The sequence below is a fragment of the Aptenodytes forsteri genome, unplaced genomic scaffold, assembly GCF_000699145.1.
Source record: "Aptenodytes forsteri isolate BGI_AS27 unplaced genomic scaffold, ASM69914v1 Scaffold270, whole genome shotgun sequence".
Classification (NCBI taxonomy): domain Eukaryota; kingdom Metazoa; phylum Chordata; class Aves; order Sphenisciformes; family Spheniscidae; genus Aptenodytes; species Aptenodytes forsteri.
In genome coordinates, this window is record NW_008794631.1 from 4,000,518 (window position 1) to 4,026,155 (window position 25,638).

At 39.9% G+C, this 25,638-nt stretch overlaps 1 protein-coding gene across 1 annotated transcript in view; it reads left to right on the forward strand.

Annotated features, from left to right (window-relative positions):
• The window catches only part of POU6F2 (POU class 6 homeobox 2), a 258,012-nt gene extending 235,782 nt beyond the window's left edge, over positions 1-22,230 (forward strand). The window contains exons 7-9 of the mRNA XM_009273492.1: positions 8,882-9,050; positions 18,190-18,358; positions 21,726-22,230. Coding sequence (XP_009271767.1) covers positions 8,882-9,050; positions 18,190-18,358; positions 21,726-22,230 — 843 coding nt within the window. The remainder of the gene's footprint in view (positions 1-8,881; positions 9,051-18,189; positions 18,359-21,725) is intronic.
• Positions 22,231-25,638: the final 3,408 nt, after the last annotated feature.

Here is a 25,638-nt window from a genome sequence, read left to right on the forward strand (position 1 = left end):
TAGACTACTTGCGTTGTTTATTCATACAACTTTTTCAAACTTGACAGACTTAAAACCTCAATGTCTCCTCGTGGAAATGAGTTATAGATTACTTACGTGTAGTGTAAAGCAGTGCTTCTTTTTCTGTGTTGTAAATAGGTTGCTTTTTAATGCACACAAGCAATTCCGTTGTAATCCTATTCCTCTTGTTTTTAAGAATAAATAGATGTTTCTGATTTATGTTCTTTAAACTACCCACAGTAGGGATTGTTCCTCTTTAAATTACACTGAGTAGTTAAAGCTTCAGTGTTTTCACTGTTTTCCAAGATTTTGCTAATCTAAGCAGCAGCATCTATGCACACACCAAGAATTCTCCTAGAAATTGTAATGGCTTTCTAAAGCGGGCAGCTGTTTGCACTCCTGTTGTCGTCTGTGTCCTTTTTATCTCTGTTCATAAACAAGTTTTTCTTTGCCTTTAATAATTTTTGCTGCCCATCTCTTAACCATTTCAATTTCCACACTGATCTCTTCAAGATTTTGTGATCAGAACTGAATGCCATGATCACAGTGAGGATGCATTGCTGGTTTACATAATAACATTATAATATTTTCAGCATTATTTTCTGTCTTTATCTCAATACAGCCTAACATCCTGCTTTTTTCTAACTATCTGCTCATTGAGCAGGTTTTTCAATAAGCAGATGTATCCACCATGATACCTCTTTGCTTCCCTGATTGTTACCATGTGAGTCACTAAAATGGTTCCTTTTAATGTGAAACACTTTGCACCTATCTACTCTGTATTTCACCTGTCATAATGCTCCCCCGGCATGTTGTAAACAGGATCTGTAAGTTGTTCATGGTATTATGTACTAACTTAAGAAATTCACATGTTCCTCCTGCTGAATCAACCATTGTGCACCATCTTTTCTTGCTGCTTGCTAAAACCATTCAAAAAAATTTGGTATAAATCCTTTAATCTCTATTTGTAGTCTCCTTTCTTGAAAATGGACAATTTATTGCCTAATTTTATGTTTCTTGCTTTTTTAAGCTATTTATATCTTGTAATAGAAGAGTACCTTGTAACCTTAACTTCTGCACTTCCTCCATGCCTCTCAGGAGGGACTTTGTCAAAATCCAGGTTGTATGGCTAAATGCACTTTTTTTTTCAAGAACAGATGAGCTTGTTGTAACAACTTCTTAGCATTGTCATTTGCTATCAGATTTGAAAACTTTGTTTTAAGGTGTTCTTTCATATCTTCAACAACACTTGTTAACACCAACACAACTGACAGAAGAACTTCAACCATGAATTGGAGTTTTATGAAATTTAGGAAAGGATTCACCTTGCTTAATTTAGTCATAGAGCAGTTAGGTATCTGGTGGAAGCTAGTTAACTAGATTTCCCATAGAGCCGAAGAGACATAGACAAGGAGACATATGCATGTCCAAGGGGCAACTCAGGCTGTCAAAATAGAATAATTTTTAGATAGGTTGAATCTCTAATAGGTATCTTAAGGTACCTTTTGTCTCCATTGACATGAGAGGGAGCTAGGGCAGCTATTTTAGGACAGACAATTAATTCTTAAATGAGTGAAATGAGTTAAGAAGAATCCAGCTGCCAGTGGTCACTGGGGTTCAAAACACTTTCTTGTTTATGAATTCCTTAAAAAGTTTTCCTAGTAATTGGTGTTTCCGTAACTATTTGCTTGCCCACAGCGCACAGAAGCAACTTCTACACATTATATTGTTCTCCAGTGTAACTCATCATCAGGTTCCCTTCTTGCTGTTGTCTGGCTCTTTCCTTCTACATACTAGATTCATTAAATCAGGCCTGTAGTCCCAGTTGTCCTCAGTCTTGTTTTATCTACACTGCCTGCCAGAACTTTTCATATTTCATCGTGTCTTATAGCACTACCAGCTTTGGGCTTCTGCCAACTCTAACACAATAAAACGAGCTACTAGGCAGCATTTTCTTACATTGTCAGTTCCCCATCTTCATTGACATTGGCTATCATGCTCCAGATAAACTGTTGAAAAGACATAGACAGCTCTCAGATGGGTCTGTGGTCATTCTTGTACATCTGCTTTCATGCCAGACGTTTTCTTTCTGCAGTCTCAACCTACCACATACACCCTACCATCTCATTGTCACAACTCCATGCAGTCCCTTGTTTTCCTTTCCTGTTAAAAGCCAACCAGCTTTCAATCATTTTCTCCCTGAGATGCTTTATTGCTTTGATGCTGTCTTGTTTTATAAATGCTCTCTTCTTTCTCTGTGTTTGAATATAGCCACTAAACTGTGTTGTCTCAATCCAACTTTGTTTTTCTTTTGCTTTTTATACGACTTTCAGTGATGAGGGTGACAATTTTTCTCACTTCTTTCCCTTTTCCTTTACCATCAGCGTTGCATAATTCCATTTCATCCATGGATAAAATTACTAGATTTTTGAAAGTCAAGATTACCAGACTACTTACTAGTACAAGTGACTACATCAGATTTGCCTTGCCACAGCATGAACACTTGACTTGTAACTTACGTCTCTTCCTGACCAGTTTTCTTTGTTGCATCTGCACTTGTAGGAATAGGATATCTCAAAAAAGTCAATATAACTGCACCACACCATTGGGAATAGGAAGATATCACTACACTACCTGTGTCATTGTAAGGAACTGAGGCATAGAGAGAGTGAAGCACTGTTCACTGTTACCTTTGAATTACGCACTTACCTACACATTTAAGTCTGTTACTGTCATATTGACATTATATCATTTATGATGGAGGTCAGAAAGATGACTGATGCACCTGATTTGCCTATAAAATTATATCTTCTACAGAAGCCCGGCTGTGTCCTCAACCTTATTTAGTGAGCCCAGAGGCCTTCAGTTACAGCATATACTGTGAACGTAGTTCTGATCCCACAGAAAGGCTTTGAAAGAACTTCAGCAGATACTGCCAAAGTCCTACCCCTGGTTATGTCCACAGCACACCAGCACTTCTTTGCTGTAGTCTTCATTTTGAGCTGAGTATGTGCACAGCCTGTGTTTTAACCCAAAGAATTTTTTTATGCTAGTTTCCAAATGTACCTATTCTGTCAGTCTAAGCAGTGTGTATAGAGGCCCTTTATACTATATATACTATACTATATTATACTATAATGAGAAAGAAGATACTTATTAAGCATCAAATAGCTTTCATATTCAGATTCATCTATTCATTTACTTGAATTCAGTTGAGTAAACTAAATTACGGTGATGGGGTACAGTATTTGGGCCACAGTGGAAACATTCTGGCAGAGTTGACTGTGAAAGTGATTTGGCGTGAAGCGCGTGGATACGTGTAATAACTTATTCTCTCCATTTGCTAGAAGATTTAAGAAGATGTTTTTGAAGCCCGTGCCTGGTCATGCAGTATGAGTAGGTTTGAAGACAGACTTCCTCAGCTGTAGTGCTCTCAAATCGTGCAGTGGCCCCACCACCCCACCACTCTTTCTCAAAAACAGATGTATGACACATTTTAGGAAACATAGACAGAGCAGAGAACTCCGTTTACAGGAAAAATGGAAGCATGAAACACTTAAACTACTACTTCTGCAAGGCATTATTGTGGCATTTCAAAGTGTTTGGGAATGTCTTTTTATATCAAGGTATTTATTTTTCAGCACCTTCCGTGGACTTTAGTCTTTACTAGAGCTAATGTCCATATTTCCCAGGAAGAACTAGCTGACATCAGAAAAAATTGAAAATCTTTATTTGTATCATAAAGGGGATTGTTTAAAATGTATTTCTTGCTCTTTGTGCCACTTCCTCTTAGTTTCATCTCTTCTGCCCTTTTTGTTATACTTGTCTTTTTCACCTCTGTCTTCTCTAATTTGTTGTGTTTCCTCGTCTCTCATATTTCCTTTTCACTGAATCATAGAAAAATAGGACTGGAAAGGACCTGAAGGGGTCATGCAGTCCATCCCCTCCCCCTAGGCAGGATCAACTGTCCCTATATCATTCTTGACAGATGTTTGTCTAACCTGTTCTTAAAAACCTTCAGTGATGGAGGTTCCCTGACATCCCTAGGCAACCTAGGCCACTCTCCTTAGCATTAGAAAGGTCTTCCTGATGCCTGACCCTAGTCTCCCTTACTGCAATTTAAACCCATTACTTTCTTCTCCTTTCCATTAGGGCCACGTTTTGCCCCTGCTGTTTGTCCAGACTTTCTGCAAAACCAGTAGCAGTTCTGTTATGGGCAATATTCTCTCAAAAGTTTGTTCTTTATTTCCACTTAGTTTCTTTCTCTTTCCTTACCTTATGCAAAATACCGTGTTACTCTATCATTGTCATGTAACCTTCTGGATGCAGGGAACAACATCCCTGATCTCATAAGAAGACCTTAATACAGGACTCCAGTCAACCATCCCAGGTGTAGGAGTATCCTACATACATAATTTAAGAACAAAATTTAGTCTTACAGACCTAATTCATTCTTCGCCTCTGCAATTATCAATCAATACTACCTTCACTGTTGACAGCAGCATGTAAAACTCATGTAAAAGAAATAAGAATCAGGCCCTTTGCATTTTTCAGTTTATTCTTATAAAGTATTATGCTGCACCTTATGCTTCTCATATTCATCTTATTCCTCTAGCAGTAGTATGCGTACATATATTCCTGCCAGATACTGATCAGTGTTGCATACAGTCATCATTCTCGGCATGTCTACTATATCCACCTACACAGAATGGCACTTACAGCAACTGCTTCTGTAATTTCTGTACCTCCTTCTGTCTTTGGATGGAAAATGCACAACAGTCATAAATATAATTCATATCATATGTACGTGTGCAAAATTGGGAAAAGTCAGCTATTGCAAGTTTGAATTGATTCTGTCATCTAGAATCTAATTCATAATCTGATCGTCGCCTCTCCTTAAGGCTATTTCTGGAGTGGAAATTATAGTGGATGAAAAGAGAGAGAGTATTTTAATGCAATTTCATGACACAGATAACTATCATTGTTCTTTAAGCAGGACATTTACAGCTTAACCGTCATGTCTGTAAAACAGGGGGTGTGCTGGAAATTATGTAGGGAGTTAAAGATGGAATCCTCCCTCAGTCCCTGGTCAGGCCTTAAGGTGACTCTTCAGCTTCTCCAACCCCATTGCTCCCTTTTTCCTCACAAGCAGTGAGTTAGAAACCAACAATCTGTAAATATCCCTTATATATTGCTATTACACCTAAGGTCGCTGTGCATCCAGACTTCACTAGCCATATCCTTTTTTGCCCAGCTAAATTTTGAGAATTTCTTACATTTGTCGAAAGATTTCTGGATGCCTGACAAGAAAACTACCAAGCTTCTGGGTATCCCAGTTATTTCAAAAATACATTTTCAAAAGCGTTGTGCAATACATGTGCAGAGAATCAAACATTTCCTAGACTTAACCAGCATACTGTGCATGTGCTACGTAGTGGCTGTGGCTTTGTGCATGCTTTGCATGCACAACTGGAGAATGCAGAGTGCCCTCTCATTCTGGTGCTTCCCGGAAGCTTCAGATTTACTGTGTACGTGCTCAGCAGTTGAACTGTTCAGGTTCTATATGTTTAGTGTGGCTGGAAAATGTTGGATTCGCCATCTGTGTCTTACATGATCGTGTATTTCTCCCTGAGAAATACTGATGGGAAATAGCATAGAATCATAAAAAATTAAGGCTGGAAGATCAAGGTTCAAGAGATTATCCAGTCCACTCTGTTGTTCTCAGGCAGAGTAGCTATTCTGGTATTTGTCTAACTTGCTCCTAAGCACTCTCATAGGAACTCCACAGGTTCCCCCAGCAATTTATGCCAGTGCTTCACTGCCAGTTAGACAGCTTTTCCCAGCATCTAATTTGAATCTTCCAGGTTATTGCGCCTCATTCTCTCCACTGTAAAATGTAAGACAGACTCATTCTCTCCTCTTTTCATTAGCTCTGCCTGTATTTGAGGCAGGCATCATATCCCACTCAGTCTTCCCTTCTTTAGATTAAACACGACCAGTTCGTTCCAGTTGTCTTCATAAGCCTCAGGTAACTCCCAGGCCTTCAGCCACTCTAATTATTCTCCTCCAGTTGGTCCAGATTTTTTCTGAAGTGTGGCATCTAGCTGTGGACACGGTGCCCCCCCTGCAGAGGTCTTTCCAGTGCTTAGTAGAAGAGAAGATTCTTCACATGCACTGCAGACATCAGTCCCGCTCATACACCTTGCTATGGGAGTTGCCTTTTCTTCACTTTTGCAACACCCCAGCATTGCTGGTGGCATGTTCAAACTGACAGGATCATTTTGAATCCTAATCCTGTATTCCAACCTATCAAAAGTCCCTCCCAGCATGTCATCGGCATGTAAATTTAATAAGTATATTCTCTTCTCCATCATCCAGGTCATTAGGAAAATATTAAGTAATGCAGAATGAGGTCAGAATTCTGTGAAGCACCATCCATGCACGCTTCTGTTTCCACAGATAGATATCTATCCTCTCAGTTTTGTTTTCTAACTACTTTTGCATTCATTCTGCAGCAATTTCATCTAAACTGTGTTTCCCTAGGTTATAAAGAATGTCACACGAGGGAGTGTCGAGAGACTTGTAAAGTCAAACCACCTACTGCTTTTTCCCTGTCCGCAAGGCCAATTACCCTGTCTTAGAGGGAGATCAGATTGGTTTGACACAGTTTGTTCCTAACAATCCATGTTGTCTGTGCTACCTTGTTTTCTTGCGGGTGCTTACAAATTGTTTGATTATTTTCTTCAGTACTTTTCCATGGGTTGAAGTTTAGTTGACTGGACTATAATTTTGCAGATCTTTCTTTTTAAAGATAGCTACTGCATTTTCTCCTCCATCCTCACAGATAAGCACTAACATTTTTAAGACTGTTCCAGATAGATAGCGCGAAAGCATCTAATTCATCTAAATACAATACTTTTCTTCCCTCACCTAGGCTGAAATCTTTAGTCTTGCCAGAGATTCCCTTGGACAGCAGACCCAGAGCCCAAACACCTGCCTGTTTCTAAAAGCTGCAGTCTGAAGTGATGTGGGTGTAGCGGATGGGCAGTCCATTTCTGCCATGTTCAGAGGAGGCCAGCCCTCCTAGTGGACTGCTTCCCTAGGAGAAGATATTATAAAAGTAGACGTTCTGGGTTGGGAGCTCTCTATAGATAAAATCCAGCCCAAAGTGAAATTTTTTTGCAGTGCTTGCATCAGTCTGAAATCTGGAAGCCTTTCAATCAGCTTGTCAACTATTATCCCTTTGATACAGTGCCAGTTTTCTTCTTTAAAATGTGCTTGATCCAAAAAAGCTCCTTGAGATAATAAAATGCTCTTGTTTATTAATCCCTAGGGAAGTCAGAATAGGCTAAAACTGGTCAGATAAATAATTTTCATTATTATTAAAGGGTAACTCAAAGTTTCTTGCTTCATTTTGTGCTGTATCATTCCATGTGGGAGGTAGAAAAAGGAGTTGTAATTTTTTCCATTCTTAAACAGACCCATAACAGAAGTAACGTCATTGAAATTGTTCATATGTATTCCACAGAAAAGTGTCATCTTGAATGTGATTGGATACCTTTATCTACTATGCCATACAATTTGTTGTCTACTTAGCATCAGTCATGTCTATGTGTCCTGGGAGCATATAATGTACAATTTGGTTATTACTAATGAATTCAGCTCCTTTTCTGAAGTCATTTGTTCAGTTAAATATCAAAAGAGAAAAACCTCATACTCCTTAGAATTCATGAAATAGATTTAAATTGCTGACTTCAAGCAAGGCCAAATAGGCCTTTATCTTTCTCCCTTTCTGAGAATGCAGATAACAGCTATCACTTGAAAGTGAAGCCTTTTAGTACATTTTTGCAATCTTTTTTGATCAATATCAAGAATCAACATAAAATAAAGATATAATAAGTAGCAGTCACCTGAATCAGGACTGTATTACTGTATTATTAGGCTCTGAAAAGGCTGTACTGGACTACTAGAAGCCAATTCAAAGCTGTAAGGTCCATTGTGTACCTTCATTCTGTAAAGAGACTGCCCTTTGAATTTGCTGGGAGTTTTATGTAAAAATCAGTACCAGAGAATGTTCCTAGTTTTCAATCCCACGTGAAAGCTTATTATAGGCAGAAGGGATTAATGGTTCTTTCCTTTTCCCTAGTGAACAACCAAAGACTACACTGTTGTAAAATTTGTAAAAAAAAAAAAAAAATTGTAAAGCCAGATTCATGTATCACAGTGTATCTTTTTCATCTACCATACTCGCTAGACTTTTTAGGTATGTCTTACTTGACACAGTCCTGATGTGAACGGGGCTCAGATGTTTCACTGTGTGTTTTAGGCAAGGACAACTTATCAATTGAGAAATAAGGTTTCAACATTTTGGTTTGTTTGCTAGATCTAATGTCATAAAACTAATTATTCCTTTCTGTAGGAAAGGGATTTTCCCCCAATTTATCTTCTCTTCCCCATTCCCACTCTTCTTTGCCCTGTTCCTGCAGTATGAAAGGACCTCTCTGAAACAATGCTGATTTATATGAGAATCCATGTAGGGAATAAAAGTCTGACTTCATGAGTCAGAAAACAGGTAAGGACATGTATTTATTAAATCAGAATGCTGCTGGGAATGTCATAGGTCTCTTATCATCGATTTCAAACAAGTATTTAGCTTCTAATTAGATTAAGTATCTGATTAAACTGAGAAAAAATGGAAAGTCAGAATTCAAAGGAGCTCAGATTGCTCCTGCTGTAACGCTCTGTCACCTGAACTAAGTCCATGGTATTTAATGCTCCTATGGGGTTTGTTCCCCAGAAGTAGATGGGTGAGATGGTACGTTGAAAGTTTCCTATTACTGCTTCATTTTCTAAATACCTATTTTTACATTTTAACATATAGCTCCATCAGCCCTCCCAGACGCAAGTGGGACAAGCAGCCTCACAACCCAATCTCCTGCATTTGGCTCACAGTCAAGCATCTATGTCTCAAAGCCCAGTGCGTCAGGCTTCCTCTTCTTCCTCCTCATCCTCCTCCTCTTCAGCTTTGAGTGTTGGCCAGTTAGTCAGCAGTAAGTATTGCTCCCTGGCTCTCCTTAATTCTCCCTTCTGTTTGTCCTCCTCACTGCTGAGTTTCCTGATCTGCTTTCCCTCCTTTTTTTTTCCATATAGTAGATTGTATATTGTTAAGTAGAGTGACTCTTACCAGTAAGAACTGCTAAGTGCTGTCATGGATGGTGCTTAAGGTAAACATGCCTTGAGAATTGTAATCAATGCTAAAAATGTTCATAAAAATGGTATCGGCCATTAATTGACTTATGAGGGCAATTCTTTTAACTAAAATGTAGTTTATGTTCTTTGGAAATGAGAAGTTTTTGAATGGGTCAATATAATGAATTATATTGCTCAGAATCTGGTGGGCAGACAGATCCTCCTACTTTTGGTTAGGCTGTTTGTTTGCTTAGTTAGTGTAGCAAACCATTTTACAAACCCTAGCACTACACAAATCTAGAGTGAGAGACCTTTCTCGCCAGGAAAAGCTTGCACAATTTAAACAAGACAGACCTGTAACGTGGGAGAGGAGAGAAGCACACTGCAGTGAAATAACTGAGTTTCAGTGTTAGGATTGTAACAGCTGACCTCCTGAACAGCCCTTTCTTCCAGATCACACAGTTCAGAGACTTCGCTATTACCTTATCAGCATTAACTTTGGTCTTTACATAGCAAAAAACCCACGTTAAAAGTATACATAAGAAGCATTAACAGTTTTTACACATCTGCAAAAATCTGAGTGTATTGGATGACCTTGTTCAAAGATACTCCATGTACATATTTCAGGTAAACAAACACTATAGCTCATGCCGTATTGGTAATGTAAAATATATGACTGATACAAGCTTATGAAGGGCTTGGAGAAATTGTCATGCAAAGGAAGATGTAAAAAAATCTTGGTTAGATTATTTCAGAGATTGTTTATATGGGGAAATTACTAGCAGAGCTCTAGTGGTAAAATTATGCTGGTATAACTCCCAGAGTGAATACTTTTATTCTGGCATAAAAATATCCACATTGGTAGCTGTAAGTACATAAAATATATAGATATAATTATAGTGATATAAATATACTGCTATTGCTCTGTCAGTAAATTTTCTCATGTAGACAAGCCTGTAGGAAGAAGACAAATAAGAGACTTCACGTTAAAAATACATAAAGTTACCCCTTGTCTATGTGGGAAAATTGACTAAAATAGCTAGTGCAGAATAAGTTACTTTTCAATGGCTAGTCCAGAATAGCCTCCCTTGTGGACATTTTTATTAAAAAAAAATTCTGGAATAACTATTGAGGGGTACTCTATCCCACAATAGTTATTCCAGTCAATTTCCCCATGTGGATAAGTGCACTACACAATAAAAGCAACATGGAATAAGTCCTTTTAAGTTTACAGGGTAAATCTATCAAAAGTTAGGAGATGCTAGAAAAATAGTTGCTTGTTCAACTGTATGCAGTTCCTCTTAGAACATGCATTTTATGATAATGATACACGTTGTGATTAAAATCACGCAATCACGATTTTCTTCTCATCCTTCTTTCAATGCATTCCCAATGGATTTGTTCCAGGGATGCATCAGAATTACTGATGCAACAGGCGGGCTGTTGTCCCAGGGTTTGTTCCCTACCTGATCCACTAAACTGTTCCCCAGTTTGCATAACATTCGAGGTAGGGAGCTGTAGAAGGGTGAAGGATGGTCTTGCTTCAGGCGGTTGAGGGCTGAGGAGCTGAAGCTTTCTGTCTGCCATGTAATTCCAGTGCAATGGCAGACAAGTCACTTAAAATAGATTTTTCACAAGAGCTCCCTCAATATCCAGCTTGAGACGCTGGACTTTAATTTACAGAAGAACCTAGTACTCACAGTTACGATTTTAAGTGCACTTTCACTGTGGAACTGTATAAAGAACCATTTAAGACACAGTCTAAAAAATCATCTCCTACTTGACCTAGACTGGGTACCCAAAAATGTTTTTTCCCTTAATATCTGTCCACTTCTCTGTGAATGAGAAGGGGAAGACCCTCATCTTGTAGAAACACAAGAAAATAAATTAAGATTTGAAAAAATAGAAGAGCTCAAGGGGAAATTAATAACTACGTCTTTGGTGAAGAGCTTTAATAGAGGTCTGGGGCCACACACTGAACAAGTAAAAAGGTAACAAATCAATCAGTTCCTCCATAATGAAGCACAATTTGTCCTGTGCACTGGCTGAGGCAGGGGTCTGGGGAAAAAGAACTGGTAATCCGGGGCTCAAAGACTATGCCACACTGCGTTGTGGGCTACTGTAACACCAGCGTTTTGTAGCTTCTGAGTGTTTACTTGTGCAACTCTAAGGATGTTCTTTTAGCTTCATCTTTTTGCTTGGATAAATTTCAACGTTTTTACAAAAGCAGAATAGTAATGTCAGTCAGTCATACAGTGAGATAATGCTTATATTCATAGTTGGAAATACGAGATCTTCTGTCAGTTGAATGGATGGAGAGGCTGATAGGTTGTGTTACCATCTTCTTGGTCCTGCTCTAAAAGGAATAAGACATATGCTGTGCTCATGGATTTGGCTGAGAGCAGAGGAGTATGAGGCACAGGAATATCAATTTGGGGAAGAGGGGGAGATACACTAATGAACATAGACTTTCTACTTGTTCCTCTCAGGCTTGACTCCTTCCACCACTTGTCCTGTTCCAGTCCCATTACTTCCCCACTCTGTTCTCCACACAATCTGCAATCCCTTTGCCTCCATGCTTTTTTTCCTCTTGCCTTCTCCCTGCAGTCCTTTCCCCGCAGTCCACCATTCCTCAACTCCTCTTCCCATTTCAGTTCCCCTCCAGCTCCCGGTCAGTCTCTGTCCCCAGACCATATCTGTGTCCCTTTTACCAGCCTTTTTGTTAGGTAGTTTCTGTCCTCCTCTACCTTGTTTTATCACTAGTGCCGCCTCTTTTTCCCTGTTTTCTTTCCTCTACCACAGTGATTACTACTCTCTGCACAGTCAGGCCCTCTCTCCCTCCACTCCAAACTCAAATCCTAGCCCCTTAGTAGTCTTCAGGGGTTTTTTCCCTCCCATCATTTCTTTTTCTTCAGACTCAAGGTTAATTTTTGCCCCCTCTGCATTCACATGATGTAGACACCACTCCCACCCTCCCTGGAAGCCATCAGAGGAGTGTGGAAAATGATCACCAAGAAGAGAGGCAAGTCAGTCTCTCTGTCTTTACTGCCGTCCTGGCCCAAAGCAGGCCAGAGCCACAACCATAGGAGGGGGGGTTCTTCTCCATCTACTTCAGCCTTAGGCTCAAGCATCCTCAGTACAGAGAAAGTCTTAAAGAAAACTTCACACAGAGGTCTAGCAAATCTCTACTGAGTAGATATGCAATGAGGAAGCTCACCTGCTTGGACTTTGAGACAGATTTTTACTTGGGATGGCAAGAAGCCCATTACTGACATAACCACTATTTCCCTGACACCTATCAAGGCCATGCTTCAAGTTTTAGGGAAACTGAAGCTTTTTAAAGAGGTTATTACAATTCTTTTATCCTGGGCAGAGCAACATGTTTTATTAGCCTCATTCTCAGAAGTGGTTGACCCGAAATTTGTCTTATGATGGCAAATGCCAGTCAAACTTAGCCATAGTCAATACCCTACCTGAGATAATGAATGGCACAGAGAAGATAGTTGGAGTGCTTCTCCCTTGCTCAAAACAGAAGAAAGCTCGATTAAATCAACAAGTGGGGATCTCAGAGTAAAGAAAATACTTTTCATACAATCAGACTGAGGAAGTTGTGCTTGGGAATTAATTCACTGGGACCCAGATCTTAAGAGCATTCCAAGGGGAGAGGGTATTTATAGGAATCTCCTATAAAAAAGCATGACGATAATTACACATGAATAAGAAGTTCTTGAATTGTTCTAAATTTATGTTTCAGGTTTCGTCCAGTCCCTAGCTATTCAAGACCAACAGACTGAGTAGTGTGAGGGGCAGATCAATTCATTTCTGCCATTTACATAGCGTTATCACACAGTGAGAAGTGAAACAGTCATCTCAGTGATCCTTGATGGCTGTCCAGTATATTCTTGAGAGCATCTAGCCAACCACAAACTGGAGCTGACACTGCATGCGTAAGCCTGCTTGAGCTGGCACGTAAGTGACAATGTTCCAGGGAACAAGAGAGCTACCTGCTGGTTTCTAGTAATGTAGAAAGAGCCTACAAGAAAGAATAAAGCATGGTCAGTTTGGTAGGGAAAGATCAAAACACCTGTGTAATGAAACATGAAAAGGCAGACAGGATCCTTTCAGCTTTTTGTTGACCTTGATAATACCACACTTTTAGACAAACAGTCTTAAGTGATCTTCATGAATTTGAACATTGTTTCATGTGACTAAAAACCCATTTGCATACAACTGTGCCCACACACAGGGAAATAAATAGACAGAAAGTTAATCCTGTTTTGCTCCTTTGCAGAATCCATTCAGTCTCTGGGTGCAGATCCCTGAAGGGCAGGAGCACTGCTGTGTCAAGCCAATGGCCCATAATTGAACAAAGCCTTCTTAGTGTCCCAGCTCCCACACTGGAGAGCAGAGCTTTGTATAACAGGCCTACAATTGAAGTTTAGAGTCTGCCGACGTCCATTCAAAGTCTTTTTGTGGTCCTGAAGGAAATCCATAGGCATGAGGGCAGCAAGAAACAGCTTGTGGCCTCCTGAACACCTCTTTGATTGCTTTACCTCTCCTGAGGCAGGACTATCGTTGGTTCCTTTTCCTCATTCGTTCCAAAGCTGCAGTCCGGTCCTCCAGCAGAGGCCCTAGAGTCAAATACCTTGGTAGAGATTTGCCATATTCCAGAAATTGTTGCCAAATGTAGTATTGTTCATGTAAAACTGGGCATATTCAGCTACCTTATTCTGTTAATCAAATTGCTTAGAGCAACATAACTTCAGTAAATAAATAATTATTTGGGGCAAGGTTCTGCACACTTACTGTAAAGAGAGTAACTCTCTTTACAAGAGGCTGCCTCACATCAGTGAAATTACTAAAGTACTATGAGAAAGGGATCTTTAATAACTTTAGTGTTCCATGTTCTTTGTTTTTATTCCTTTTACTTTTCATTCTAGTCATATTTTCTTTATGATTTTACATTTTTTCTTTAACACGTTTCCTAATTTTAAAAAAGTGCATTTCCTTCCTTTTTTTTTTTAATTTCCCTTTATTTTTTTATTTCCTGTCCTTTTGTTTTCCCTTGGATTGTTGTGTTCTTTATAGCTTCTCCCTTGTATCTCATCCTTACCCCTTCATCCTTCACCAGCAACAAGTGCTAGTTCTTCTAAAGACAAAAAATTATGGTTGTTTCCAAAAAAAGGACATTTAAAAAGAAGCTCTGCCTAAGCAAGGACTGCAAGATTAATCTCTACTCCTCCTGTCCCTTCTGTATAATTTCTTCATATTGTCTCATCCTCTCTCTGTTCTCTTTTCTGTGTCGTCTCTTCATTCAATTCTACATCATTATTCCTCCTTTTTTCCATTTCATTTTCCTCTTCTCAGATGCATCCCTCTTCTCATTTCTTTAACTCTTCCACCATACGTTCTCTTTGTGGAAATCACTGGTTTCCCCTCATGCTCTGAGACTTGTCTCTCCATGAAGTTCCTTTCTTCCTTCCAAATTCATTTTACTGTCATCTGTTACTATAAAATTAAAATGCCTCCCACAAACAAATTATTCTTCTTTCTTTCCCCTGAGCACCAGTCCATTTTCCATTAACAATGTTTTGTCCTGCCTCTCTTACCCAATTTACTTTCCATTGGACTTCCTCTGCCAGCTATTTCTTCTCCTGTCTGACTGGGGAAATCATCCCCTGTAATCCTTCCCATGGTAGAACTCTGCACAACAGAAATTTGCTTTCTCCTTCAGGGTGCACTGATTTCTTTAGCAACTCTTTCCCCTAACTATTAAAATCACAGCAAATTTGCACTCAACAACAAACTCATGCAGGATTTTCAGAAGAATTCAAAAGTGGAATAGTATTCCCTTCAGTAGGAAAAAAGGGGTTTCAATGCAGGAGAGCCTATGGATTTTACTTCTTCCATTCTGCTCACCCACCTTCACCATCCACCAGGACATGTGGGGGAATTTTAGCTGGCTTCCTTTTTGTTAGGGGATATATACACATATGCCCTAAAGTGGTCCCAGACAACTCTCACCTTTCTCCAGCACCCAGTAGTTTCATAGACACAACAGCCATTGCTTTATCAAGCCATAAGGTACATTGGGAAACTTTAAATGCTGTTACTGTAGATCCCAGCCACTCAATGAGATTGGTATTCTTTATTTTTCTGCTGGCACTGTGCTGCCTTCTCTAGGATATCCACTTAATTTAAAAAACACTGGTTTATTTACAGTCTTCAATAAGCTACTTTTCTTAAAAATGTGAAGTGCACTATACACTTAACTGTTCTGAGAGCTTGGAACTTATTAAAACAAAGTCCATTATCTATTTATATATATTTATGTATGTGTATGTATTAGTCCACAGAGTCCAAGATTATGTATTTATGGCATTTTAATGGCAATAGAGTAAAACAGACCAGTGCTGTTATATGATGATGTCAATAGAGTGGTCTTCATAGTACTATTTGAGTTTTACGGAGCTGATAGAGATCAAGGGACTGCTTATATGGATTTCAAAGGGCTTTGAATCACACCTGAAGTAGAAGTGGTTCTGATTTGATACAAATGCTATTCTCCCTACAGTTGAGGGATAAAAGGCTTCAGTGTTTTGGTCCACCTCTGTTAGTACTTTCCTCCTCCCAAAGACACTACATAAGAATGAAGCCTCTTTCTCAACAGATACTCCGCCATATATTACAACCTACTCCCATACTCCTGACGTGCATCACAGGCTTTTTTCTCATCTCAAGGAGAGCTCAGCTTAGTTGTTCCCTCATCCAAGCCCCCTGAGCAAGAAAGGACTTTGCATGATATTCACTGTTGCAACAGTGCCATACCAGCAGCATCCAGCAGAACTCCTCTATAATCATGTGCAAGCAAATAACCCCTTAGCTTTCTTACCTCCCTTTTTATTCCTAACAGGAGTTGGGGAGGTTTACAGGTGCCAGTTACTGTAGCGTTTGCTACTTTGAAAGTTCTCTGGGAACACTTGAATTGTCCTTTGTCACATCCCTAATAGCCTTAGTCAGAGGCCTTAAAGTGCAGGAAGGAAAGAGGTGAGGAAGGTCACCATCTTAGTGCACTTTACTCAAGGGAATCTTTGAGGCCATTATCATTTATGATATTTTGTACATTTATCAGTTGCTCTTCAGAGACCCAAAGGGCACATAAGCATCCAGCTCCGTTCTGTGTCTCTGCAAATCGGAACTGGTATGCTAGATAGACTGTGTATGGGGTAAGTAGGAAAATTTCACACCTCTAAAGGCAATTACTTTACAAACCTGAGTGGCCCCTGTCATAGCGCCAACTACTTAAAACCAAATAATACATGCCCTAGCTTTATACTGAATGAACGCATGCATGTGCGCGCAGGTGGGCTCAAGCACAGCACTGACAACAGGAGGGACGATTCTGAGTGTGGAGCATTGTCAAAACTAGGTTCAGCCCATGTGCGTGTTTACCTGTATGCATAGTTCATCTGGTCTCTGGTTGCACACACGAGTATTTTTAAAATACTATTGCTATGTGTTCTTCTTATACTCAAGTTGTGAATTGATATAGGCTAAATTTATACAGCAGAAAAACCTCTTCCCTCTGTCTATTATTGGACTAAAAGTTTTTTCTTATAGGACATTTCCATCATAAGGGAATTTTACATCAGGTTTATAAACGCCTGAAAATAAAAGCTTAGTGACTGTAATGCTGACAAGCCCTTAGCTATAGCAGTACTAGCAGGAACCACTCTCATATAGGGTTCACAATAGTAATGTAGTCTAGCACCGTCCTTGGACAACTGCTTGCATTTACAGAAATTGATGGGTTATTGTGCTGCAAACTTTTCACCTAAGAAGTCTGAGGAATGAGGTGAAGAACAATAGAGATGTCTCGCTGGGAGAATGGCTTCGCTACATGCAGGATTGCACAACACTTTGAAATCTTCCACCATCCCAGTCCCATGCTGTCTCCGACTTGGCAAATGCTTTTATTTAGCCAGGTATCAGTAGCTTGGGGCGGGGGGGGAAGTTCCATTCTCCAGCTGTTGTGTCATTTCCCTTGATAAGTCCTAAATTGACCGAGTTATCCAGCACCAAAGGAGCTTTCCTGTGGTAGACATGCTTTATTATGTGCCCTTTCAGGAACAAAGGCTTCTGTGTCAGTAAACTGCTATGGAGAGGAAGGACAGATTTATTCTCACAGCATCATAAGCATTATCTTCTGAGGGGCTAATAGAAAAGTAAAAAAATCGTGCAGCATTACCATCCAAAACCTAATGGCTGATGTTGCTGCTCCTTGATTATCAACCTGATGGGAGGCAGAATGAAAAGCTTGGCAGGCTGCTTCTCAGAAGGGCATATTTTAAAAGATGATTTTTAAATTAAGGAGTTTTTAAAGGCAGCATTTTGTTTGGGCTTGTTCATTTGCTGGGTTATTTTGGACATTTGGCTGGTGGGTTGGATTGGGCATTGTGCAAAAGGGAAGGAAGGTTTGTGAATCTCCTTATTTGGCATTAGTTTTAGATAAAGCAGAAAGTCTTGATTTCAAATTAAAAACCCAAGTAGTTCATGCATATATTTAGCCCTCCCCACAGACTGCAAATAAATATATTAACACCACCCTTCCTTCTGTATGTAATAAGAAGGGGAAATGGGGGACATGACTTGTCAGCCTGGGGGAGATTTTGCACGGCACAAATGGCAGTGAGGAGCCCAGGCACCTCCTCACTCGGAGGTGAGTTGGCCATTTTCAGGAGTTCAGCAACAAAGTATGTCTTTGAAAATCTTTCACCAGCACCTGGAAACACTGCAGCCTAGTTAGCATTTTAGCAATCTGAACATGCTTCGTAACACGCCTGACAAGGCAAGCCTGTTTCTGTTTGGGGAAGAAGAGAAAGGGATAAGTATTTAAAAAAAAGAATGAACATGAACATCTTGACAATGAAAGCTGGTGTAAGCCTAGCCCACTCATATGTGACGCGAAGAACTGACATGATTAAAAAAATATTTCAACAGATCCTCAAACAGCCACTGGAGAGGTGGATGGGGTGAATCTGGAAGAAATCCGAGAATTTGCCAAAGCTTTTAAAATCCGGCGCCTGTCCCTTGGCCTGACACAGACTCAAGTTGGCCAAGCCCTAAGCGCCACCGAAGGCCCAGCCTATAGCCAGTCTGCCATCTGCAGGTAACAAGTTACATCATAAACTCTCCTCTCCTCTCTTTGTTCTTAATAATTATCCAGTTTATTGTGAGGAGCATGCTTGTGTTTGAGTCTCATGTCTTTAGAATGTATTATTTAATCTGGGACTTAAATTAGCCAATAATGTTGGTATCTGGCAGCTAAAATGTTCTTATTGTGTACCCCTAAAGTAACTTTAGTCTTTTTTTTCCCCTCCTTCTTTTTTAAACAAGTGAGAAACAATGTTCCTGGCATTGAGACTTAATTCAGTAGACGAGCTGGAGACCCTGCTGATGCTGGATAAGCACCAGCTGACCCTCTTCATACTGTGCCATTTTCTACAGATAGGGTTACTGAACAAATATTTCATGGCTGCATCCCTGCTAAGTTAAAACCTCTATTACTGTGGTTAGCACTTCACATAGAGGATGTTAATGATGATTTACCTAGGCAACACAGAAGGGAAAAAATTATCCTTCCTGCTATCTTGCAAACCAGCAGCTATTCATCTTCTATCACCCAAATGCTTACTAAAAACCCAAACAGACAACCCACGTATGCAAAGCAGAAGCAGAAATCTGCCCTAATCATAAGAAATGATAATACAGTCTTGACAGAGTTAAAGTAGTTAGAAGCAAACACCGTATACGCATGTATGTGTGTTACAGTAGTCCCATGTTTATGCATGAGGTAACAAACACACTTAGGTAACAGCTTTTTCCTCTTGGGCAATGCCTTATAGTCCTTCTCCATCAGTGAAAGCCAAGAAACCAACTCTAAGCTCATTTAAGTGGATTTTGTTCTTGGTGATCCATGAAATGCTCTGTCTTTTTATCTGCTCTTTATACTTTTAATGTATTCCCCATAGAACGGAAGTGTACTTTTCCTGCAGTTTAAGACTAAGGTTATAAATAACATCAGTATGGGGTAGTGAGCTTGCAGCTCACATTTTGCTCAATGATTTTCCATAAAACCCATTGATTGTTGTTAAATACAAAAAGCTCCATAGGATCCTCTCACTTCTATGGTCTCCCCTACTGTTTTTTCTTATAAGATACCTCCCTGTAGAAAATAACCTTTATTCAGTCTATACAAGGATACTACTGCTGGGAAATTTGTTTCAAGACTTGTATATCGTTATACCAAACAACATGTACTGCAGTATCAACACTAACAAGCAATGCCAATGATATGAATGCTATTGCTCCCTGGTGCTAAGGATTAATTTTTTTTTTTTTTTTCTTCCCTGTGGTCAATTGGTAAAGAATGCCTAAAACGGGTAGAGCTTTTAGCAACTGCCCATTTGTTGTAGCCTTAAGTTGCTGTTTAACGTACTATACCTTGAAGTGATAAATTGCAGTTTCCTTTGCTTTTGTCTAGTTTGCTGTCTTCTCATTTCCTCCATCTACCTCACATCTGAGAAAACCACTGGGGATGGTTTGAATTTTACTAAGAGAAAGGGTTCCCCACTAACTGATTATCGTGAAAACCCCAATAAAGGTGAAGTTGGAGCACAGACATGGCTAACAAAAGCCCAGAATGTGGAGACCCTTTACAGAGGGCTCCTTAGAGGGACAAATTGCTCAGAACATGAGGACTGGGTGCAGAAGCTGGTCCCAAATACTTGCAAGGTTTTTTTTATTCCCTCTGCCCAGCCACCTCACCACCCCCACCCCCCCCGACAGATATCACTTTGGGGTGTAATTACCTGCTATGACTGTGCGTTTCTTGATAAGCACCAAGACAAGCTGCTTCAGTGGCAGTATGCTGTTCCTCGGAAATAGTAGGTTTAACTTTTCTTTTAATGGTAACAAAGGGATTTCAGTACAAACTCCAGGGTAATGGCAGGGGCAGTAAGGTAAGCGAGTTGAACGACCAACTCGGAGACAGAAGTAGAGTCTCCTGGTGGCCTGTGTAGGTCATATCAGCAATATACCACCTTGCTGATATGTTCTGCCTGCAAATAACAGCATTTTCTTAACTTGAGACAATGCGTTTTAAAACATACACTTCAGCCTGAAATATCACTGGACACCAAGGAAGGACACCTTGCAGTCAATACCACACTAGGATCCCAGGCACCAGTTACAAATTCTTTGGAGTGTTATTATCTGAAATTATTACTTGTCTTATTCTTTGTTTGTGAGAAATGCTTTGTTTCTTGCCGGAATATTTTCTGCAGCTGCCACATGCTGAATAGAGACACTAAAAACTGCCAACTCCAGTCACCAAGTTGCTTTGCACAAAGGCATTGATTCGGTCGGTCTCATCTCCAGAGCACGTCGTGATTAGTGGCGGCGGCGGTGCTTCAGCACCGGGCAGGCTGGAGAGTGCAGCAGCGCCGCGCAATAATTGTTGCCTTTCCGCAACCTTAAATACCGCAATGTGGGGGGTGGACATAGGTGAAGCGGGGAAATGCGAATGGGTGGCATCAGAGGAGTTGGGTTAAGACTTTTTTAATGCGTAGCAAGAGAGGATGAACTCGGCAAATGAAAGAAACAAGATCTTTATAATATAAGAAAGACTTGAAATGTGAACTCGGCTCTTCTGCTTGTTTTTGAAAAGATTAAAGCTTTGTGTGGCTGCTTTTCCAGATGTTTTATAATACTTGTAAAATCTGGTTTGGCAAAAGACTTTTGATGGCAAAATGATATATGGAAGACCTCATTTACAGGAAATGATATCATTCTGGTACAGTTTGCAGAAATCCCACAATAAACCCAGCTTGGTGCCACAGCATATTAGTAGACTATTATGCTGGGTTTCATCTGGAAAACATGAGTCTGTCTTTGCACGTTGTGGGGGCAGTCAAGATAATTGCAAAGTGTCCAGCTGTTTCAGCTGAACACCACCGTAGCTATGGGAATCTTTTTCCGACCCAGAAAAGGGATATAGCGTTAACTTGCAAACAGTGAAAATTGCTGAAAAATGAAAGGAAAGGAAACCTGATATTCAGAGGCTAGTAACTGCCATCGGTTTGTATTATTAAAGCTGTGGTGTTTGGGCAACATGGGATGGGAGGGGAAACAAAAGGATTAATCACAAAGATGAGATGATGAAGAGCAATTGCCTTTGATGTCATTTCCTGTAATTAGACTTAGCCTTAAGGGTTTTGAAGATCGTCAGAAATATGAAAACGCGACTCATAACCTGTATTATTTAGTGTACTTAGAATTTTGCTGTAGTGCTCGTTCTGTGTTAGCTTAAATATCTAACTCTCTCTCTCTATATATATATATATGTTTTCAAAATCTTTGACAATACAGGTAGAAGGATTGTAAATTACCTCTGCCAGTCAATTAGTCAGGCAGGCAGGAAGTCCCACCCTGGCAGAGCATCAGTGTAAGACTCTTCTTTCTCAATTTTCCCTCAGACACACCATCCTGAGAAGCCACTTTTTCCTACCACAGGAAGCCCAAGAGAACACTATAGCTAGCAGTCTGACAGCCAAACTGAACCCTGGCCTTTTGTATCCTGCCAGGTTTGAAAAGCTGGACATCACCCCTAAAAGTGCCCAGAAGATAAAGCCGGTGCTTGAGCGGTGGATGGCTGAGGCTGAGGCCCGCCATCGAGCAGGTATGCAGAACCTTACCGAGTTTATCGGAAGCGAACCATCCAAAAAGCGCAAGAGGCGTACCTCATTCACGCCACAAGCCCTTGAGATCTTGAATGCCCACTTTGAGAAGAACACGCACCCCTCTGGGCAAGAAATGACAGAGATTGCAGAGAAACTGAACTATGACCGGGAAGTAGTTAGAGTTTGGTTCTGCAATAAGAGGCAAGCACTGAAGAACACAATTAAACGTTTGAAACAACACGAGCCTGCGACAGCAGTTCCTATGGAGCCTTTAACAGACTCGCTGGAAGAAAACTCCTAAAAACAAAACAAAACAAAACAAAACCACACACAAAAAAACCCGCACCAACAGAAACGTAACCATTCGAACTCTGTGAAAATACCTGTTCATCACCCTTGTAAGTAAAAGACTGAGAAAACTACAAGAAGGACAGAACAGTTTATAAATGTCCGTGGGTTTTCCTATTTAAAAAACAAAACAAAAAAATACACAACACTTAGTGTGTGTGTGTGTCGTAGAATTAGTTCCCAAGAAAAAGCCAGTTTTTTTAAATGGACTTAAAGTAAACCAAATAAATGCTTACTTTTTTTCTGTATATTATGAAAATGTGAACACATTTTAAGGAAAAACAAAACAACAAAAAAAACAAAACAAAAAAAAATCACAAAAATGAAAAAAAAACTTTTATCTGTTTAAAAGAGAATACAAGCCTGCCACCTGGAGGAGTGATTGTAGCCTTTCAGGTATCAAGTGCTGATTCACTATGAAAACTATTAACCAAAGTCAGAAACATGGCATTGCAAACTAGATTGTTAGTCTACTCTTTTATGAGTGTAAAATTGTGTTACGAATTTTTACATTTGTATTTTGCAAAGAGGAAAACAACAGGATTAATTTCTCTCATCCTTGTTCGCACCCCCTGCAGGTGTGTACAAACAGGTGTTAAAGCCATTCCATAGTGGTCACCTCCTTTTCTTTTCTTTCCTTTTCTTTTAGTCAACAGTTTTGCAATCTCCAAGTGTTTGGGTGCCAAAAATAATTTATTTTTATTGTTATTCGCGGGGTTTGGTATTTCTCTTCTAAGGGTGTATGTCTCGGTTTGCATTTCTTTTTTTTTTTTTTTCTGATTCTTTTTGCTGCCTCCCCCCTTCCAGCTCATTCTCCACCCCTTCCCCAAACGCACATAACCCAGTACTGTTTGAAGATTTTTAAAAAGAAAAGTGAAATCTGAACACTTTTGTATTGATATGCTGAAATGCAATAGAGGACAAAGAAGGATTAGGATTCTGTCTGATGAACTGTCAGCCCACGCTGAACATTGTGCTTATTGTCGACTGTGTAGCCTGGGATTCCTCTGTCCTTTGGCCATGAACCTGGAGAGGTTACCAAAACTCATTTTGTAGTATAAATATAAACTGCACACTTGGTTCAGTACTGCATCTATATTATGGTTCTGTTTGAAGCAATTTCTCTCCAAAGTCTGCTAGCCAAAGAAATTTCTTGAGATTCCGATGAAAACAAACGGACAGGCCGAGAAGTGATGAGGATGTTTTGGTCTTTACGTCACTATGGACTGTTTCAATGGTAGTGCTTTGTTCCTTCTGCCTTTTTTTTATGTCATCCCGATATTGACGTTTGCCCTGTTGACCTCTTCAGTAGGAGGATGTGTTTCTGCAGGTGTTTGCTGTGACCGCTGGCTAGACTAAGCAATCAAGATATAGGGAAACCCATTGAATATCCTTTGGGAATAGTAAGGTGGGTCACCTGCAATATGTTTCAGGTGAATTGATTTTCCTTTAAAGACAACTTATCTCTGTGGCTTCCTTTTTGATTGGACAAGCATCTTCTAAAATACTGTGGTCATTGGATCTACGAGTATACCAAGGCTCGGAGGGAGAGAAAGGTGTTGCAGGTTCTCGATGGGGCTGACCCGTGAAGGTCACCTGCAATTTTCATCTTCTGCTAAGTCCTGCTCCAGCCTTTGGGGTTCAGCCCACTATTAGGGTAGAAGCTGCATCTTGATCAGGACTTTCCAAAAGATATAACCTCGGGGATTTGGTTCAGCTCACTGTAGAGGTGGTAGAGTAAAATTCTGCTGCTATAACTCCTGATTATGTTCACTGACCTCAGGATGGTTGTACTGGATTTTTGCTGGTCTACCCAGGACATTGAAGGAGGTTCCCAAAGTGCTGGAGTCTTCAAATAACACCTCTCTTACAGAGTTTTCAAGAACTGGAGGCTATATCCAAAACTTAGTGACAGAAAGGGACTTCCATTGATTTCACTGGGCTTTGAATCTGGCCCTCGCTATTTTATTAATGGGATTTGCCTTGTGGAATGGCTTATTTGCTGCATGGCTGGTGGAGTTTTAAGGCTTCAGAGACCATCATCTGTGCCAGAAACTGCCTCTAAATGTGAGCACTCTCAAAGGTCAGGGTTGGAGAGCGCTGAGGATCCAGTACTCCGGGCTGGGCTCACGTCCAGCAAATGCATTTTAGGCTTTAAGCTTCAGCAGGGTATGTTTAAGGATATTGTCAGTATTGCATTTATGAGGAGGAGAGTGAGAATTGTTATTGACTCTTTTCCGACTGTTGATATATAAACATCTGCCGTGGGAAAACACACCTCAGTAACCACAGGCAAATTGTGAGGGACAAAAAAAGATGCTTTACCCAAGCTGAGCGTGTGAAGTAAAGAGAGTCTCACAGAAACATCTGCCCCTCGGGGGTTTCTTTTTCCCTCTCTATCCGCAGATGTATCTATCTTTTCTATACCAAACAGCCCTAAACTTGTGGCCACAGTTCAATTTACGTAACGGTCAGGAGACCACCCAGAACCCAACGGGGAAGCAGGGAAGAACAGATCATATTTGGAAGCGGACACTCCTGAAGACCTACCCGTGTCTCCAGTACACTGCTATTTGTCCAGTCATTAATGCCGCATACACGATTACCTGTTCGGCCACCCTTGGGACCGTGCGCACACACACCCCCCTCCACCCCCATCATCAACAGCCTGGGAACAAAACCATCAGCCATTCTTTGCCTAAAAACTAAATTTCCAATTCTCCCAGGGACTGCTCTAAATTTTGTGAAGAAAAATCCCCCAAAGAGAAAAGTTAACTAGTGTATGAAAGATACTAAATGTTTAAAAATATGCTGGCAGCAGTTATATAAGCTCTTTTCTGTTCCAAAGTACATATCGGAAGGTTATAACTAGGACAGTGAAAATGTAAAATAAATATAAATCGCCAGCTTGGAAGAAAAAATTATGTTCATCCCACAGTCTTAAAACCATTCACGTGCAGTGATTTTTTTTAAAGTTTTCTAATTTTGTATTGTTTTGTAAATTATTTATAAAGTGTTGTAATGCTTCTTATATTAATTTTTTTATAAACAAATTTTTGCTATAAGGCATAAATGGTGCCTGAACAGATTCTTAGGAAGATAAATGACGTGTGAGTCATACATCTTTGGGGGGCCATAAATATTTTGTTTTATTTTGTTACTGGCAACATTTCTGGTTTCCATTTGTAAACAATTTTCATTTATTGATTACATTTGAATACCTTTTAATTTTGCATGTGACTAAACGATAGATTGCTACCAGCAAATGAAACAAAAGTCTCTTCAGTCATATGTGAAGGTTTAATGGTTTTCCAATTTATTGATCATTGAATTTTTTTAAATATATATATATAAAATTATT